The following is a 20019-nucleotide window of genomic DNA, read 5'->3' as shown; positions in this document are numbered from 1 at the left end:
AAAAAGATCTTTCTCAAAAAGTCGACTGATAGGGGTCTGTCTACTTTGAATTATGGCGATCAATTTCGTCTTTTTGTTTTGTAAAACTTCCCAGTGACCTCTCACCTCCTGGAACTTCCAGGTAAGACTACATCCTGGCGCCATGGAACAATGGATGGATGATTGTAAAGCGTTTCGTCTTTGTTCCTGCACATGGTGCATTGTTTGATGTTTCTTTGATGTGCTTCGATTGGCTGTCAAACAAGCCCTATTTTATGAATATGGCGAACAAATAATAGGAATGTTTCTATTTCTTTAAATTGAATCTCAAATCATCTGTACAAGCATTGTATTCTGGCAATGAAGTTGTCTTTCATGATGTAATAGGTGGTACAGGGTTGGTGGTCGCTTGTTTTCATCACTAAACATTATTCACCTGCTTTTTCAAATTGTCTGCTCAAGCATATGATAAAGGGAGATAACCTAATATATCTGAATTGCTAACATGCTGAACGTCAGTTGTGTGTTCAAGTATGATCATCACCTATCTACTCATGCATATGCCTGAGGAAATTCCTGACCAAACGTTTTCCTAAAACATTTCTGCAGAAATAACAATCAGATCAAATAGTGATAAATAATAAAGTGTGAATAAATGAATAAAAATAACAAAAAGTATTTCTATAACCACAATAAATTCTATAAATAATGACAGTGTAAACACATCAAATCCTGTCCATATTCACACAAAAAGGCCTGTCAATTATGTAGTTCTGACAACATGTGTTTCTTAACATCATGACCACCATCAGTGCTGATGAATCTGTTTCAAACAGTTAAAATACCTGGTGTTCACATACTGGTGAACATAACATGCCCCACTGATGGCACCCATCACATACAAAAGACATATTCACTTAATGCAAATTCATGGTACAATTCTGAAAATATCATGTTTATGAATTGCAATCTTCACCTCATGATAAAGATTGGCAAGTACTACGTCTCCATTGCCTTACAACTGCATCGGAACTTAATTCCATAAATTTTTGTAGACATACCTCCCTCCATGAGTGAAATTAAAGATGACAGTCAAGTCATTCTTATAATTATCATAATGTGTGAATCTACAAACTTCAAGGAGGATCTTAGATTAAACTGCTACAGCCCAACACATCAAAGACCAAGGACTGTTTTTGAAATCTAACTAAGTATACAGAGTTTTTAATATTTTTACATGCTTTGCAATGTAGAAGTGTTCTGGAAGAATTCACAGAAAAGGACATGATCACACAACTGCCTAAGTCTCTCATTCCTTTTCGGGTTATACTGAATCTTCTCCAACTCCATTGTGTAATTTGTCTGCCACCAATACCACGGCCACACGCTGTGTATTATCACCGAAAATTAAAAAGATGTTCAGTACTGGCTACTGTCACTTCAGTTAAATCAGTGTTCATTGTAAAACCCCTTTGATATACCTAAGATCGAAATTCCTTACTGCTTTAGACCATTCCTTATTTTCTTTCAACACTCCCAAATTGCATATATTGGCTACATTGTGAAACCTTGATTACAGTTTCCGTGGCATTGGGTTTGTTATACTCAGGATGAAGTATTGCTCTCCTCCTGATTTACCGAATCCAAAGGTCCGCAGAAGCAACGACAGTAGTTATGAAAAATACCTATTACTTCTGAAGGCATACAATAGTAAATGATGTTATCAGACATGTTGGATCAAGATTTAAATGCGACTATGGCAGTGTTATCTTGAATCATATGTTAAAGGTCATTGAAGAAATTAATTCTCTTTCCTATTTCGTAAACCAATAAGAACTTAGAAGCAGGATGGAATACAAAATTGATGTAATTTAACAGTAGATTTACTTGTATACATCACAGCAGGAGCGTCTCCCTGGAGACTGGTGCGGAGTGTGCTTATGAAAGCAGGAGGTTTGGTTATTAAGTAAGAAAAATATTGCCTGCAGGAGGGATATGTTAGAAAAGAGAGGTTTCAAATGAAATTGTGTACATTATGCTTTCTAATATGGCCAACATAATGCACCGCTGTGTAAGTCGGTATGACAAACGTAAGGCCCCCTGGCGATTCCGGTTTGGAATTAATCCTGGCTCGCCCTGATTATATTTGTAGGTTTGTCAGCTCCATACTTGTGGGTTTTATTTTTTAACAAAAGTGGTAAATGTCTGCGACCTACATGACTTAGGGTTTTCTTCCCATGTGAACGAGTCACTGCATTAACTTTCTCAGTGGTGATGTCAAACCCATTTAACAATGGAGTAGCATAATCTCCAAATATAATGATAAATAGTGGTGTAAAACCTCACCGACTCACACACTCATTCCCTAGGCGAATCAAGATGAGGAGTGCTGGGGTGCCCACCCCTCCCTTTTGTCCTGAAACTTTGTTAAATGGTCACTGACACTCGGGTGAAAACCTTTCTCAAGATGCTGTATCTCTCTCTCTCTTCCCCCTCCCTCCCCACCTCTCACTCACTCATGTTTAAAATTGATCCATGAAACCAATACTAGTAATATGAGGTGACCAGTTTGGACAAATACATCTAGAATTTTTGTTTACTTCTTAACTGGCATGATAGATTAACTGTAACAATATGCAAAAATCATGCTTCAAGTCTGTCATGACATGCAATACTACTATAATAATATGAAAAAATGAGCTGTTGTTTAACACTTATTTAACAGAATGAAACAGTACGATAAAATAATCAAAGACATACATCTGTCAACCACTGACACAGTGGTTAATGCTTCACTGAACCACAAGTAAGTTACTGATCGTTAGTGGGTTGGCCATGTCCAGATGTCTTGTAAACAATTCATTGACAACCATGAAACAGGGCCACGCAACATGCAAGGGAAACCGAGCAATAAAACATAAGATTTGTTAGAGAAGGTTCAGCTAAATCACTTAAGTTTGGATGCTAAATAATTCAAATGACTGCCACACAAACTAATTACTTCTCACAAAACATTTATGGCACACTTGGATTCTGTTTTTTTGTGTGTATGCGTCATGGATTTCACTCTGCATGAGAACATGTCATGTAAATTACTTACGAAACATGGTTTTTCAAATGTCAACAGAATTCTACTTACCGCTGTTTGAATCCCTGCTAAATTGTCATTAAGATCGAATATTAGGCGTGATATGTAGTTTCCCTCTTGCATATATAGAAATCCATGATATGTGTCCACTGAAAACAAACAAAAACATCATCATTATCAGTGACAGTATTCAGATTTGTTGGGTAGAACTGGGAAAAACATTCAGCTGCCAGCAGCCATGTAAACCGAAGAATTCAGGAGTAGGGGAAGGAAAAAAATATAATTGATTTTGAAATTGTTTCTCTTTGAAAGTTTATCTTTATCCGGTGTCGTGAAGTAGGTGCTATCAAATTTCGGTGAGCATGAACCAAGAATTCAGTTTAATGAGAGTGATCTTTTTTAAATCAGTGTTTGACATTGATGCAAGGCTACTTGTGTTAGGTTGTATCAGATATGAACCCCGTATTCAGAATACATTCAGGAAAGTATCTTATGACTTTGGAGAGCCAAATATTCCCCAACATGACACCTCAGATAATCGTCCTTATTGAATAAGATGATAATTTGATGCTTGAATTGTATAAAGGTATTTTTGTCCTATTTTCTCATATTTATCGTTAGTTTGTTCGTTTGATCTTATTTGGGAGTTGTCAAATTGGATAGGCCCAGACAAAAATCCCTAATTGTCTGAGACGCAAGTGATCGGCTGTCATTACGTGTATTGGATCACTGCGCGATGGCTCTTCCAAGACTCAACAACAGTAAAGTGTCAATTAGTTCCCATAGGCGCTTTTTGGTATAGGCTGTGTGCATGCCACTATACCGGCACTCTTTGATATACGGCGAATCTGTACCACTGAAAGGTCACTTTGGGTACGCACCTAGTCCACGGTACTGAATGGGCGATTAGATGTATTGTTCATGTGGTCAGATGTGCAAAAAGTCAATGACAATTTGTAGCGGGTCACTTTGCAGGTGACACCTCGGTGTACGTCTAGCGTGTATGTATAGTGGGCCCATTATGGTAAACTGGTTTGGATCAACACAACTCAATTTTAACATTGGATCCTCGATATTCGATTGGATCATTTCAGAAAACGCTGGAACTTTCAGCTGTGAAAATAATCTGAAATAACAATGTTAACTAAAGTTTTTTGCTCGCCTTTGAGTTTCGCAAACTCTCCGTGGCAGCAGGATAGTACGCAAATATTGAATTTGACCAAGTAGTTCTGTCGATTCAGGCAAATAAAGTTTAGTAAATTTTTCTACAAAATTTGAGTTCTAATTAAAGGGTCCTGGTTGATCGTGGAGAGCCCTCAGCTCCACTTAATCACATACGGCACAAAAAACTTGAATAGGCACAGCTCAGCACACTTAACTCAATCAATCGGTGGTACACCTCTTGCTACTAGCCTAATACAAGGTTTATGTGCAAGGCGCCCTACGGAATTGAACGTTTTGTGTTTCGGCAGAACAGATCTTCACACACAAACATTGAACCTCAGATTTTGATGATTATGTACAAAACAAGTCGGTGTCTTTAATAATGATGAATAATTATAAAGATGATGATGATAATGGCAGATGATTAAAAATGAGAAGATGAAGAGGATAGCTCATGTCAGTATAAAATTTATATTTTGGCAGAACACTTCATGCATGCATGCATCCTTCTATGCCTACATACGTACATACATACATACATGCATGCATACCTACCTACCTACCTACCTACCTACCTACCTACCTACCTACCTACCTACCTACCTACCTACCTACCTACATACATACATACATACATACATACATACATACATACATACATACATACAAAAAATCGTTACTGAACAATTGATTGTTTGAAGGGCAATTAACCACAGTTGAATTTGCATGAAAGATTTTGGTTTTAGCATTTTTTTTGTTTTGTTTGTTTGCCAGTGGAAGATCTAACAAATCCTTGTACCCACGCTGAGTGCCTTTGACAGTGTGTCATGAACGAGTGCCTTTTTGAAATATGGCATTGTTACCACTAGACCTTTCTGGATTTTTTTTTCATCTTTGTGACAAGTCTGTGGTTATGATGTATAGAGGACTGAAAGTAGGCCATGGAGTGCAGGAATGAATAGACACCATATGAATTGAATCCAAGTGGATTGCCACATAACCTCTGCTTTCTGTCTGATACTGTCATCAGTCAGCACACCTTCCTAGGACACGGATGTCAAACTGTGCCCCGCTCAGTTAACGTGTTATCATTTTCACTGACACATCTTCATTGATTCCCATGGTCACGAGTCTGAACCTTTGATCATGATGGCACGACAGGGAAATTACGACAATACAGCGAGGTTTGCCATAGCCATTTCTGCACTGCCACAACTTGGGAACATATTGTCTTTGTACAAATTTCATTATGATTGAATTAAATGACATGAGTCATTTGTTTTCTGAATTAGTGCAAAAAAATCTCGATCGGTTTGTGATGCAAGGCCTTGATCTGTCTGCTGGTCGTCAAATGGCCTGCAGCGAACTTGTCACAGTTGGTCCCTGTCAAGGCGAGGTTCCCCAGCTACAAAGGCCCGTCTCTGTCCAGGATTGCTAATCTACAGGACATGGTGCAGTTTTCCAGCTTTGTGGTAGTGTCATTTGCGAATCATCGAGATTAAGGACAGTGGTCCGTTGCTTAGAGTGGACAAAAACCATTAGGTGGTGTGAACTTGCAAATTGACAGATTGTTTGGAATATTTGTTGTAATTTCACTGATCACAGGGCCTGGATTATCCCAGAATTTCAGACTAATTTCCTCACAAAGTCATAAAGGAACCCAAAACTGGGATATCATGCGATGGACTTTTTTTTTTGTCTTTTCAGTATTACTCACAATTTCTGCCAATTTCTTAAATTTGGTTCATTACCGCACTCTAAGCCAGGGCCTCAACAATCATTATTTGTAAGTTTGACAAAAAAAGAAGCCCAGAAGCTAAAGGTGACATTTTTTTTATATTTTCTTTTATCTCCTTCTGTTGGGTGCAAATGAAGAAGCTTTGTATATGGTGACAATGACCCTTAAACTAACAGATTGTTAAAGAGACTCGGGACAGAAATGCCTACAGAGACAGCGGAAGCAGTCGGAGCCTTGTATTTGGAATCATAATTCTCCATAAATCTTTGCATTTTTCAAATAAGGTGAGCTGGAGTTAGTTAAATAATTAAATTATTCCATGTAGTGAGAAAGATCTTTATGTAATTCAGTTCTGATAAATGTTGGAAACAATTCTTGAATTTAGAAATATCCACAAGGTGGAAGCAAGGGCTATATTAGAATGTGATGAGATGTGCATATTTCCCCCACAAATTTCTTTACGTGGAGTACGGTACCTGGTACGTATGTCAAGCTGAGAGAGAAGTTGTCGATAGATTTTGTTGGAGCCACTCAGTAAGTGACGCTCCTGGAGATTCGTTAGAAGCTGATTCATCAATCGCGAAGGATGTACACAACTAATGATGGTCGAAAAGTCTCGTTTCCTTATCTACCAACATTGATTTTTGCACTGGGTCTCGGGGACCTGTCAAATTATTTATGACTCTCACCTGTCGTAGGAGTCATTAGTGTTGAAACAATGTCTCGGACTATAAATTACCTACAAATGACAAATACGTCTGGACGTTGGTAAAATAATGCGTAAGACCGTAACATCATTATAAATTTCACTTCATCATATTTCTTATGCAACTTAATGACCGTCATTTGTCTTGCTAACAAATGTATTCTGCTAAACAATGGACTGGCGGTCAACTTCCTCACTGTTGAAAGGAATTGAATCTCATTTTCCGATTCAGGCTAATTTTTCGTCATCATAAATGTAGAGATATTTTTCTCCTTAGTGATTTGTTGTGGCTTTTGACTGACTGATTTTTTTCTGATAATATCATTCATATGAAAAATGTAAAGTATGATTAATGATATTGGATATTATAAAATTGTGATCAAGATGTTTGGATAATTTCGTTGTTTCTCCTCAATTTATCTCAATACAAAGGGATGTCCACACTCCATGAATCAAGTATTTCCCATCAATGGGTCATATGCACCATTCAAATTGACTTTCATTTTGAAGATAATTACAAATTTCTGAAACGGCTCTAGTATTAGTTGAGCGTCCACCCAGTATTGTGCCAGCTGACCCAAACAGCTGTAGTGAGCCCCACTTTGTCTCTGTTATGGTTTGTGTGAAATCAAGGGACACGACCCTTGTCCCCAGCCAAGATTAAATTAAATATGGCCATATCGTCAGTCCATCAGTCCAGAATATCTATTCGCTTCCCGCATGACTGAATCAAGTGAGGCCCAAGAAAGAACCTAATAATCTCATGCATAGTTAATGGCAAGAAAATAATTATAACCAAACAGTGAGATCTGGAGCCAAGGAACAATGGTACTGTGGGACTAGTGGCGACCCCTGGTGGGCTAAGCAGGAACCTTCCATGCTGATGCCGACTTGTATTTGCAGAAATCAGTGACAGATTTGGAGAGCTTATTACTGTCAGTGAGACATATTTTGTCATAATCATGTTGAAGATGAATGGACCTCACAAAGGCTTGTTTCAACAGTATTTGAGTCACCCATCTGCCCAGAATATTGTTCACATTCAGTTCCCTAAAAATTATCTGGTGCAGTTTAAACAAAATGTCTTTCCCCAAAAGAATGGGTTTGTGAACAAGCAGAGCCAACATCAAAGACATTAAACAATTTTGAAGGGTGAATCTTGCGTATAGTGTTTGTTTAAGTTTGTTTCAGCATTGAATTGTTATACATTTATTGAGACAATTCCAGAGATTACTTGCAGCAAAATATATTGAAAAATACTTTGAGACGTCGAAAATTGATTTTGTTTTTTGTGTGTGTGTGTTTGTTTTTGTTTTGTGTGTGTGTTTGTTTTTGTTTTGTGTGTGTGTGAGTGTGTGCGTGCGTGTGTCTGTCTGTCTGGATTCAGTTTTTCTTCAAAATATAACACATGAAAATATTTTATGATCCCCACATATTTTATTCTGCAAAGATTTACTGACATTTGTGTCATTTCGTAATTTTTTGACATAACATCAACTAGGGAAAATTTTTTTTTTTTTTCTGAAATGATTCAATTTAATCTTTTTTTTTCCTCTTAGTGTGAGACCTTACCATCCTTGAATTGAATTCTTCTGTGTTTGAGAAAACTGAATGTTTGATAGACCTAGAATGGCTGATTCATTGTTCCTGGGGGACTCGAGCCAGCATGATTTGTTGGCAGTGAGAGACATGTCTGCACTCTTTATATCTCATGCTTGATGTTCGATACTGGCTATTGTACATGTAAAAGCCTGCAGTCATGGGACGTGCTTCTTGAGGGAGTGGGGCAACCCCTTCATACACATATGATATGGTCCAATTTTCTTCTAAGCCAAAATGAATTCTGTTAGGGAAAACTGCTTTGAGATCAGTTTAGTTTTTGATGGTTATTTGACTGTTAGATTGTTGGAAAATTGAATTGAGAAAAGTTGAGCATTGTGAATGAAAATGTTTGATTTTAACAAGTGAACGTGGTTAAGATCAATGCACAAGGTTTGAGAATCATCCATGTATGTGGTTGACAATCAATGTATCAGGGTTTATACTGATAAATATAGGACTTCATTTGAGATGTTAAAAAATGCATGCATAAATTGATTGAAGAAATCAGAAATGTAGTTGATTTAAAGAATTCAACAATTTTTCATGACGGGTTAGGGGATGGATTGAAATATGTTTGAAAATGTCAGATATTAGTGGTTACAGGTTAGCAATAATAACAAATCCACATCCAAATCCATATCCACCTCTGACAACCTGATAGACTGTGCTATACCTGGCAATTTTACATATGGACTCAGGATGTTATCTATCATTTGACACTTGTGATACCACAGCTGACAGACAGACTGCCCTACACCTGGTAGGAGGTTGTTATCTAACATTTGACACCTGTGACACAGCTTCTGACAGGCAGGCAGACTGACCTAAGCCTTGTGACCATATACAGGTTGTTATCTATCATTTGACACCTGTGACACAGCAACTGACAGGCAGGTAGACTGGCCTATGTCTGGTTACCAGACACAGGTTGTTATCTATCATTTGACACCTATGACACAGTAGCTGACAGGCAGACAGACATCCCGATGCATTATCTCTGCCAAGTATTCCTTCAAACATCAATATTACATCACTATGCTGTCCTTGACTGACAGGGACGTGTATCCAAATGCATTGTCGGATGCAGACAAATACATGCAACACAACCTATTGTTCTTTGGGCATGAAATATTTATCATTGTTCTCGGTGAACTTGTTTTTTTTTTGTCTTTGGAGACATTGTTACACACAGTGTGTGTACAACTATTTATGGTTACATGAATCGAGTTCATGCACATTCAATAATGCTGTTATAGAAAACAATACTTAGTGTTTATAGCGTCTATTGCCATGGTTGTTTCATGGTGTTGCAGGTGCACCTGGCTGAATAACAAACACTAATCTGAAATGCAGAATTCTGAAAATATTATTAATTTACACACAATTTCACAAGAAAGTTAGTGCCAATTAAGAAACACTTTTTGGTATGTTTGTGTTGCTGTACAACTTGTGTCGATTGTTCTTCTTTGGCGCATTCATTTTTGCTGTTGTAGCTGGAAAATTGTTTGAAGATGCCTGCCATTTTACGTGTCATTTTGACTGGGTATCCAGGTGCAGTTCCCAGTAGTATATTCCCCTGACAGAAATATTGGAACTGCTGCCATAGAATAGCTCACACACTGAATATGGCTTTATCACCTTAAGCAGCAGGCCAGCAGTATCACTCACTGAATACGGCTTTATCACCTTAAGCAGCAGCCCAGTAGTATCACTGACTGAATATGGGCTTCACACATTGTTCCCTTGTTCGAATTCGAACCAAAGTCTTTGACCATGATAAGTGAACACTTATAGAACAATTTATATGTGATAATTTTTTTTAAAATGAAGAATTTCAACTGTTGGTTTCATTTCATTTGAAGTTAGTATCACTTTGTGTCATTTGGGTTTTTTCTTGTGTAGTTTTTTCAATTCTTGTCACTGAAAAACATATTTCCATTATCTTTATCTGATCTCTTCTGATGATTTTGTATCAAATGTTCAATTGTAAACAGAGTATGTTATATTAATATCTGAATGAGTTTCACTGCATCTGTCCAAAAGCTTAGGGTTATAATTAAGGCTTCAAATGAGAAAAAAGATCACTTTCTTTCATTGAATAATCCCAAGTAATGTTTCAGGGACTCAATCAAAACTAGAAGATCAGTATACAGCATTGTTATTGCTTTCCAATTTCCAGCAAATGTCAAGGGGATGTGGAGTAGCTTAATAGTTAAAACATTTCCTTGTCACATGAAGGTCTGGGTTCGATTCCCAACATGGATGTAGTGTTTGAAGCCCATTTCTGTGTCCAGTATCGCTGGAATATTGCTAAAAAGCAGCATAAAACCTAACTTACTCACTCTAGAATGTTGAATAGATCACCTGTTTGTTACACTGTTAAATAATGGGTTAAAGCTGGGTAAGATTTGGGATTTTCAAAACATCTAGTATGAGCAGAAGACACATGTAGGTGTTAATTTCCTGTGAATAATGCAATGTTTTGTAGAACAGGACTAAGATAGAGAATGCCTGCTTGTTATAACAACTTGAAACCCTATCAAACATCATTACCTGGACGGTCAACATCGTGATGTAGATAATAGATAGATCACTCCCTTGATCTTTACCTCATTTTGTTGTGCATTCCGAAACTCAAACTAGAGTGTGAGTCAGTATTGGGAGGTATAACTTCGCTAGTGGATAACCGTTAAAAAATGAGTAATTGAATAAAGTCAATGGCGAGCTGTCGTCTTTAATCACTCGTAACAGGTCGTATTCAGGCAGTCTCGCTTTGTCTCAGCAGGGAGAGAACCACCAGAAAATTGTCCCTCTTTGCCGATTTGGGATTAACTTCAAAGCGCCCGGAGACATTTTTTCAGTGACTCCTGGGTAGGCATGAATGGAGTGGAACATGAAGCAGCGGTCTGCTAGCTGTCGTTGACTGATTGGTGCTCCAGAAATTGTTTACATCGAGAAGTGCACTGATCCACTCCAGCAGTTTGTGATTTTGTGTTAAGCTGTACTCAGCAATATTTCAGCTTCACAATCAAGGTCTGAGTATGGACCAGATGATGCCATGATTGACATCATGAGCAGGGATACTATGGCATGTGTCAACCAAGTCAGTGGGCCTAACCACCCAATCCTGTTAATTGTCTCTTTTAACAAACATGGATTACACGTCATGAGCATTAATCTATGCAATAGGGATACTGGGGCATGTTTCAGCCAAGTCAGTGGGTCTGACCATCCGATCCTGTTACTTGCCTTTTATAGCAGTGAGCGAGTGAGTTTAGTTTTACACTACACTCAGCAATATTCCAGCTATATGGCGGTGGTCTGTAAATAATCGAGTCTGGACCACACAATCCAGTGATCAACAACATGAGCATCGATCTGCACAATTGGGAACCGATGACATGTGTCAACCAAGTCAGCGAGTCTGACCACCCAATCACATTAGTTGCCTCTCACGGCAAGCATAATTGCCTTTCATGGCAAGCATGGCTTGCTGAAGGCCTATTCTACCCCGGGACCTTCACGAGTCCCTGTTATGGCAAACATGGATTGCTGAACACCAAGTCTAACACAAACCTTCACATATGATTTTAACAGTAGATCCATTTAGTGACAATAAGCAGAAGTTGATGGGTTCATATTCTTACTCGAAAACTCAGTGAGTCAATTCTCCAGCTATTTGTAAGGGAAAATGGTTTCATCAGAATTTGTTTACATTTCAGGAGTTTTTTATGTAGACGATAAACACCAGTTTGGAATAGGCATATCAGATACAAGTTGGGAAGCAAGTAAATACTTGTGCCATTGGGAAGTCTTCCTTTGATATGTCTTTGGCCTTGACATTTGCCGTTACGATGTAAAAACTGTGACAACTTTAAATCTTTTTGTACCTGACGTGTTCATGTTTCTTTTTTACAGTGTGGAAATTTCACGTTGGAACAGATTGTTGTAAGAAATTATTAAATGTATGAACATGTTTACAACATGTGATGTTGTTTTGGTTATCATTCATGAGTTTGTCTGGTCCAGATTCAACAGGCTGTTGTTGTGTAGTTAAAATGTTGCTGAGTAAGGCTTTTAATAACAATAGCAAACGACTCTTCAAGGTACTAAAGGTTCTAGACTCAGAAGTTCTATACATTGATTATTAAGTGTCAGCTTCCATTAAATGCAGCTCAATATGGCGAACACAAGTTTCATCACGCGAGTCAATTTGCTGAAAATCTGACAACATTTTTTGAGAATTAATGTTTAATGATGCACTTTGGAGCACTAAAAGCGAAGAGAGGTAGACTCCCGAGGGATTGATCATCAGTGTTCTCAGCATGTCAAAACACAAAAGACACAAGTAACAATCCACTTTCAATTTAACCTGTACCTGTTTCTTTGTCCAAGTATAAATTAATAAATATCATTCACTCTGTAAACATGGAAACTTGGTTGGCCATGAGGTACTACAGCGTGTTTGCACAGCCTTGTCCTTTGGGTGAGCCAGAACAATGTGATCATGAGTTCCCGATATCCTGGATTTCTGGGTTCTTTTTCCCATTTGGGTCTCACCATGTGGCCTATAGATAACTGAGTCTGGACCAGACAATCCAGTGATCAACAACATGATCTTTGATCTATGTTATCGGGATACAATCACATGATCAACCAAATCTGCAAGTCTGGCCATCCAATCCAGTTTGTGACTTCTTACGATAAGCATGGGTTGCTGAAGACCAATTTGACCCTTCATTTTCCTGCATCCTAGACCTTAGTCACGACAAGCTTCCCTCCATATCTAGTTGACATGTTGTCATATAAAAGGGAATACCAAGGAAGCAGGGAATACCATGGAACCAGCTCCCTCACTATAACACTGAGTCAAAGAGAAGTAAGCGAAGGGTAAATATAAAACATTAACCCTAGTCTCGATTACCCTCCAAAACATTTTCCCTTGGATCTCATAGACGAAATATTGATGAAAGTCATATAAATCGTATCATTACTTGTCAACAAAAATCAACAACGATGCCAGGTTTTGGCGAAAAAGTAGCACTAGTTGGAAATTGATTGGACTAGCGAACGACATTACTTGTGGTTGGTATTTTTGGACCATATCGGTAGCAAATGTTATGGAATGGAAGTCTGTCAATTATGATACCGTCCTTTAAGTTAATCAGGTCCATTCTCCAGTCAATCCTTACTCTGAACTCTACAGGTTTGCTGTACATGTTTATAAAAAACTTGGGTGCAATTTCTTTTTTCCAAAGCATTATCCCACTATCTTTTACTGCCATTTTCTGATGATTTGGGGCACACATTTCATAAAATGACAAAATCTGCTATCCATTGAATTTCAACCCAAAGTTGAAGCACACAAAGGTCATTTGAGATGAGTTGAGGCAGCCATAATTGGTGTGTCTTGGAGGATAATGTAATTTTGAGGTTCAGTTTTATCCAGCGAGACATTAATGCAATCTTTAGGGTGTTGTAAATTACATAATCAATTTCATAAAAGCATTGGTTAGAATTAGTGATGCACTGTTTTGCACTGTGCTATAGCATTATTTTAATCTATATTCATTCATAGGATTTACTTTTGTTAGAAACTGCGGAGGATTTTAATGAAAAACATAAAGCATGTGTTTGTGAAGTAATAAAACCTAACTTCATTTATTAGATATTTTTGGGATATAAATTTCATTGATTATACACTGAAGAATAAAGTTGTGTGATAGCTTAGATGGAGTCTTCAGCATCAATGTCGCATTCAAATCAGCAGAAATTGTCTAGCATTTATTTCAAGATTTCGTTTGAGTAATTAATAAGTGAGTCACACATGGGGGTTAAGTATTCAGCAATCTCTTCATTTAAAAAAACTCATGAGGGTAACGTTAGAATATTCCAATGCTGTTTCAGCAATATTTCAGCCATATTACTCAGTGTGAGGATTCAAACTCGTGCCTTCAACGTGACGTGCAGAGCTTTAACCACTAGGCTACACAACTGTCCAAAGTCATGTGAGGATTCAAACTCGTGCCTTCAACGTGACATGCAGAGCTTTAACCACTAGGCTACACAACTGTCCAAAGTCATGTGAGGATTCAAACTTGTGCCTTCAACGTGACATGCAGAGCTTTAACCACTAGGCTACACAACTGTCCAAAGTCATGTGAGGATTCAAACTCGTGCCTTCAACATGACATGCAGAGCTTTAACCACTAGGCTACACAACTGTCAGAAGAAAAGTGAATCCTGTACTTCTGGTGGTGGTTCAGTGGTTAAAGTGCTGGCTTGTCATGCCAAATCCCCATGGTACAAGTTGTGAAGAACATTTCTGGCCTCCCTACAGTGATATTGCTCGATTATAGCTAAAGGTGGTGTAAATCCTCTCAATAAATGTGGCCACCAGACAACTCCATCTCTCATTCACCGATACAGGATCTCCTCACAGAGCTTTCAACAGACGCAAGTTGAGCAAGTGCCGTATGTTCAGCAGATAGAGGAAGTCAACGGTTTCAGTTTGACTTCCTAACCTCTGACCTGTGCCATCTCCCTGAGCTCTCCAATTCAACACGTACAATAACTGATAAACCATGTTTGTCGTCTTGTCTGGGAATGACAGGGATTTCACGGTACATACGTCATAAAAAAATTAATACGCTGTCAAAGAGCCTGCAAATCCTGTGTGAAAACAACTTTTATGCGTCTTTGCTCAAAGAAACTTTGCCAATAATCTCAGGCAGTGGGTCTATAATACAGTGCAGGAAGTGAAAGACTTTCCATCACATCTTTTTGTAGATACGTCACCTCAGAACGTGCTTATGTTTGCAAGATTAAGCTTCATTAGGTTCATTCTTACTGGCTCTTTGATGTCGCTGTGGTAACCAGGCTTATTAAGAAAATGGAGGTTTTAAGTTAGATAAGAGTAAAAGAGAGAGGCTACATCCTGGTCTTAGACAGGTGACGCGACCTGAGATTAAAGGGTTGCGGCATTCCACGAGTGTAATTCTGGGTCAGATTTTAGTGTCAAAGGTCACTTTTTGATCACTGAAGGTTACTTTTGAATCACTGGTACAGTCCTCTTTTGTCTTTGCTTGATGTGCCCGAAATGCTACTTGCTACAAATTGGTTGTGATCCCTCTCTAGACTGTCTTTCAATTGTCCCAGAGAGAAAAAAAACACTTCAAAAGAATTGAAGGATCCATTATTGTTCCATGGAATCAGACTTTCCATGAAAGTAATTAAGTCGGTTTGTTATTTCGTGATTACTGCAGCATCATCATTTTGGGGATCATAACATTATCTATTTGTGATGGGGGATCGGACCACTGTAGGTACAGTGATGGAGTGGCTTTAGACTTTGGAAATAGGTTTTTAATGTAATTGGCTCACATGCAAGATAAATGCTGGGAGCAATATCTTGACAGCACTGAAATAGTGGTAATGTATGGGGCTACTCGTAAATTTTTTCCTCAGCATGCTTAAAGTAAATACATGTCATGTCACATTATGTTTCTTTTCAAATTATGTGTTTATTTTACGCCAGATGTGCTCAGTTGTGGATTTGTCTGCTTTTCCTTTCCAAATGATCAATTTGAATTTAAACCAAATTAGAAGCCGCACTCTGTCATTTTGAATGCATTATTTCAAATTTTGCAGTTTCACACTTTAAAAAGCGTGCATATCACGCATCACACACACTTTTATCAGCTGTTTCTTCTACTCAGTGAGTTCATCTTTTGAGCAACCTTCGACTGGTGGCCATCTTGCAATAATTTCCTTCAAAAGTGAAGCAGTGTCACAAAAACAATCTGAGAGTTTTATTCTCAGTGTCACTTGTTCACAATAATGCACATTGACATATCTGGAGGCATCATGTGTCCTGCTTCCATGTTACACGCACATCCATCCCCTTGTTTTGTTTGATCTCCCAATATAACTAATTTTTGATAGGTTGAAGTTGTTTTTTTAGTGGATTAAATCAATTCCTTGTCAACAGGTATGCGGTGTACTTATGACCAAATTTGTGGTAATTGTTCAAAATACAATTTTTTCTACCCTTGTGTTTGTTAATCAGCAAATTACTTTTAATTTCATGCTCAATAATGTTTCTGATACCTTTTCTGCCTTACAAGGGTGCAAAATTTGCGTGCTACTGCTGTAGATCGAAACTGATATGCAGCTGCATTTGTCCATGACAACTTTTCCAGATCTGCAGCCAATTTTGATCAAATCTGAAACAAGAACTTAATACAACCCTTAGCGGTCAACATCATGAATAAGGCAATCATAGGCTGGACAAAGTTTATTTACAGAATGCATTAGACTTGTTTTAATTCCATCAAAGAAGGTGAAAAAGACAAGTAGTGTCAGTGTTTTTTACGTATGGGGAATTTGGAAGTCATGATTTTCTAAACGCAAATACAGTTTAGTTCATTCTTTCTTTGAACTAATGACACAGTCCATACATGTATGGGCAGTCAAGGAAATAAGTCTCAGTTAATTCTGAAAGTTTGTTTCATTTCAAACAGCTATCAGATTAGTTGCCAGTATTGTCTGGAAAAAAATAAAAATTAGAGTAGATTTAGATTTCCTTGGTAATTTTTATTTCACCATTTGTTGAAACAAGGATATTTTAAAGTATTTGGGATAATTTTGGCATCAGATACACAGGAATTCCTTGTCAAATGAAAGCTTGTAATATTAACATCAATCTATGCTATTCTTGCCCTCATAATACTTGTTCGTACAGGCTTAAAGGCTTGTTTGAAGTCTTAATCTTGAAAAGCCATGAAAATTACAAAAATAGCTGGAAAAAGTTTGAATGCGAAACAGTGACATAAGCTTCTTTAAAAAAAACTCTCTGACTCACGACAAACTTAATTTATTCTATTTGTTGGTTGTGGAAAAATGTCTTGCTGGAAAACTTGTGATGATTATTCTGTCTTTCTGGTCAAAGATTTAATATATAGCTGAAAACTGGATCTAAATAAAATTGAGACACTAAGACTTATTAGTGAATGAGGTTAGCTTTGAAAATAACAGTTATAGGAATCAGAAACCCTTGATTTCAGTGTTCCATGTCTACATGCTTCTTGACAAGGTGACGTTGTGAAACCAGTGGAAACTGAAGGATTTAGTCTGTCCATGGAAATAATGTTAAATAATGTATGGCACTAAAAAAGTAATGTACATCGTAGACCGATAAGGAAATTAGGAAATACTTATTGGATAGATGCCGTGAAGACTTCTGATATTTTCAGGATTAACATGATTCCATTTGACAGCCTTGCCCATTAATCTAATACACAGGATGATTGAACTATTGAAAGACATTACTGTATCACATTTGCCCGGTGTGTAGACTTATAGGTGACAATAGGTGGGGTTATGTCCCTTCTTTACACGAACTCTATACCGTTACTATAAATTGCATTTAGTTGTCCGAGACATCCATGTGACATTTTTTGACATTCATCCTCAACCGACCAGCATTATCATTGAGATATTGGTCCGAAATCTGATTATGTGACATCTTCATCAGCAGATGGGAAATTACCGACATGGCGATTTGTTCGCGGTTTTCCTCAGAGATTTGGATCGAGACTGATGACTTCTCTCTCCCTAATGAATATCATTTAAGGAACGGAAGGAAAATTCTTCAGATCCTGTAAATGTGACTGCAATCCATTGTCTCTTGTGTATTAATTTATGTGTCACAAATTTCTTTGGAAAGTTGACAGATTATAATTACCAAGGCTGTAAAGGGGGGGAACATGAGCTGGCTTAAGACCACCTAATGTAGCAACTTCAAGCTGACTTCCTGTCTAATGGGTACGTATGGTGAGCATATGAATTATAACAGGAAATACAATATGACAGTAGGACGACCTGAATACTATGTAAATGATTTGTAATCAATGGCAGCTGTCAATCAAATGTATCACTTGTTCACTCAAGGTTATTCAGATGGTAATGTGCTCTCACTATGAAGGCATTGCTGTGGCAGTTTAATTAATCAGCTTCATATACTATTCAGAGACTACACTTCTTTGATTTAAGATTACTTTTTTTGTCCCAAGCTATTGTTGAGCAGCATATGTCACTCTATCATTGAGGTGTCACTGTGCAGACATCTGTTCCAAATTTGGTTTCTAAAAATTATTTACATGTGGAAATGAGAAAGGGAAGTCATCAAAGTGAAAGTGTTTCATAATTTATTTGCAGATTTTCCGCACATTTCAATACAAAACAGGTGAAGAAACCTGGAAAAGTATGTAGGGACACTGTACTTTCATGTGTTCAATTGCTCGTTCCATTCAGTACTTTTTTAACAATATGAACAAATTGAACTAAAGGTCCATGTTTTCAATGTTGTTTTTGTTAAATAGCTTATATGGTTGGTTTGAAGGGTTAAAAGAAACTTTGGAGTTTTGAGGACATTAAAAATACCCACAAAGTTCTGAATGTTTCATTGATTATTTTCAGTATTGACCAACAAATGTATTTTGAGCACAGCTTCAAGAACTTTGTGTTGTATTATTCATCCAAATATGTTCATGTCCAAGGCACATTCTTGTTGTGTCTTTGATCTGTAAATTAGATACGTGAGAGGACTGTAGTAAACTACAGTGATACATGGTCTGTCCTCTGTTGAAATTATTCAGCTTCTGAACCATGGTACCACTCACGATCACTTGGGATGAAAAAGTATCGCAGAAAATGATTATGCCCTATCACCATTGATAGAACATAATTGTTTTGTCTTGGCAAATAGCAATGCACACTTCCCAAAGTCTGAGTACTGTGCACCCTGACCTAATTTAACCTTTTCTCCAATTTTACGCCCTTTGTGAAAAAGTAGCTGTGTTTGCTGAACAGTTATCGGCAAGTTGACTATTTCCAATCCTTTCAATTTGGTCCCTCATCAGACCCTCTCATTTCCGTCATAATTGATTTGTTTGTTCTTCAAGGCATGGGTGTGTGATGCTCTTCGATTTAATCTTTAACTGATGAAAAAAATTTAGTCGGGTGGGTAGGGGGAGAAGATAATGAAGCATATTCACCAGTGTCACGGTTTCTTTGTTTATCACATGGCAGCCATTTTTGTGCCCAGGGGAAACGACTCCCACCTTCCAGTTCTTCATTTTCAAATTATGCCCTATTCCTCGACCCCTGCTACCTTTTAATTAATGAATTTAATTGACCTTTAATTAACATGTCTCTAGTAAGGTTTCATGAAGATTAAATGTCATGGGCAATAAATTCTATTTTCCTGATCACTACTTCTAAATTTCGGAAGTGGTGATGTTTTCCTAATGAATATTCCAAAATGAATACATTCACCCTTGGAAAATTTCAACTGTCAATATTGCCACTCTGGCAACTATTTGTCTCACAAGTTCCTGTCGCCCGAGTTGCAGAGCAACGACAAAAGTCCATACCTTTCAGTCCAAAATTTATGTCAACTCTTTGTAATGACAAGTTCCGGACTCAAATATCTGAAGTAGTAATTTTGGCGAATTAAGAGGTGTCAAAACTGGAAGATGGCTGCGATTAGTTGTGGAACAATCAGTATTTCCTGGAGCTGTCCCCCTGGGCCTCCACCACAGCAAGATGGCGCTGGACTCTGATTGAATAAAATGGTCCAACTTCAGATACTTGGAGCCAGAGTTTCAGATAAAATAGTTGCCATAATCGTCGACTGGGGTTAAGGTATTGTGGGGAACTTAATACATTACGTTACGAGAT

At 37.7% G+C, this 20019-nt stretch overlaps 2 protein-coding genes across 2 annotated transcripts in view; one reads left to right on the top strand and one right to left on the bottom strand.

Annotated features, from left to right (window-relative positions):
* LOC137262277 (cysteine--tRNA ligase, cytoplasmic-like) overlaps nucleotides 1-20019 on the top strand; it is a 263287-nt gene that overhangs the window by 65817 nt on the left and 177451 nt on the right. The window lies entirely within an intron of this gene.
* LOC137262283 (uncharacterized) overlaps nucleotides 1-20019 on the bottom strand; it is a 144768-nt gene that overhangs the window by 27019 nt on the left and 97730 nt on the right. Inside the window, exon 3 of the mRNA XM_067800097.1 lies at nucleotides 3119-3216. Within this exon, the coding sequence (XP_067656198.1) occupies nucleotides 3119-3216 (98 nt within the window). The remainder of the gene's footprint in view (nucleotides 1-3118; nucleotides 3217-20019) is intronic.

The sequence above is a fragment of the Haliotis asinina genome, chromosome 14 (assembly GCF_037392515.1).
Source record: "Haliotis asinina isolate JCU_RB_2024 chromosome 14, JCU_Hal_asi_v2, whole genome shotgun sequence".
NCBI classification, from domain to species: Eukaryota; Metazoa; Mollusca; class Gastropoda; order Lepetellida; family Haliotidae; genus Haliotis; species Haliotis asinina.
This window is presented reverse-complemented; position numbering and strand designations above follow the sequence as displayed.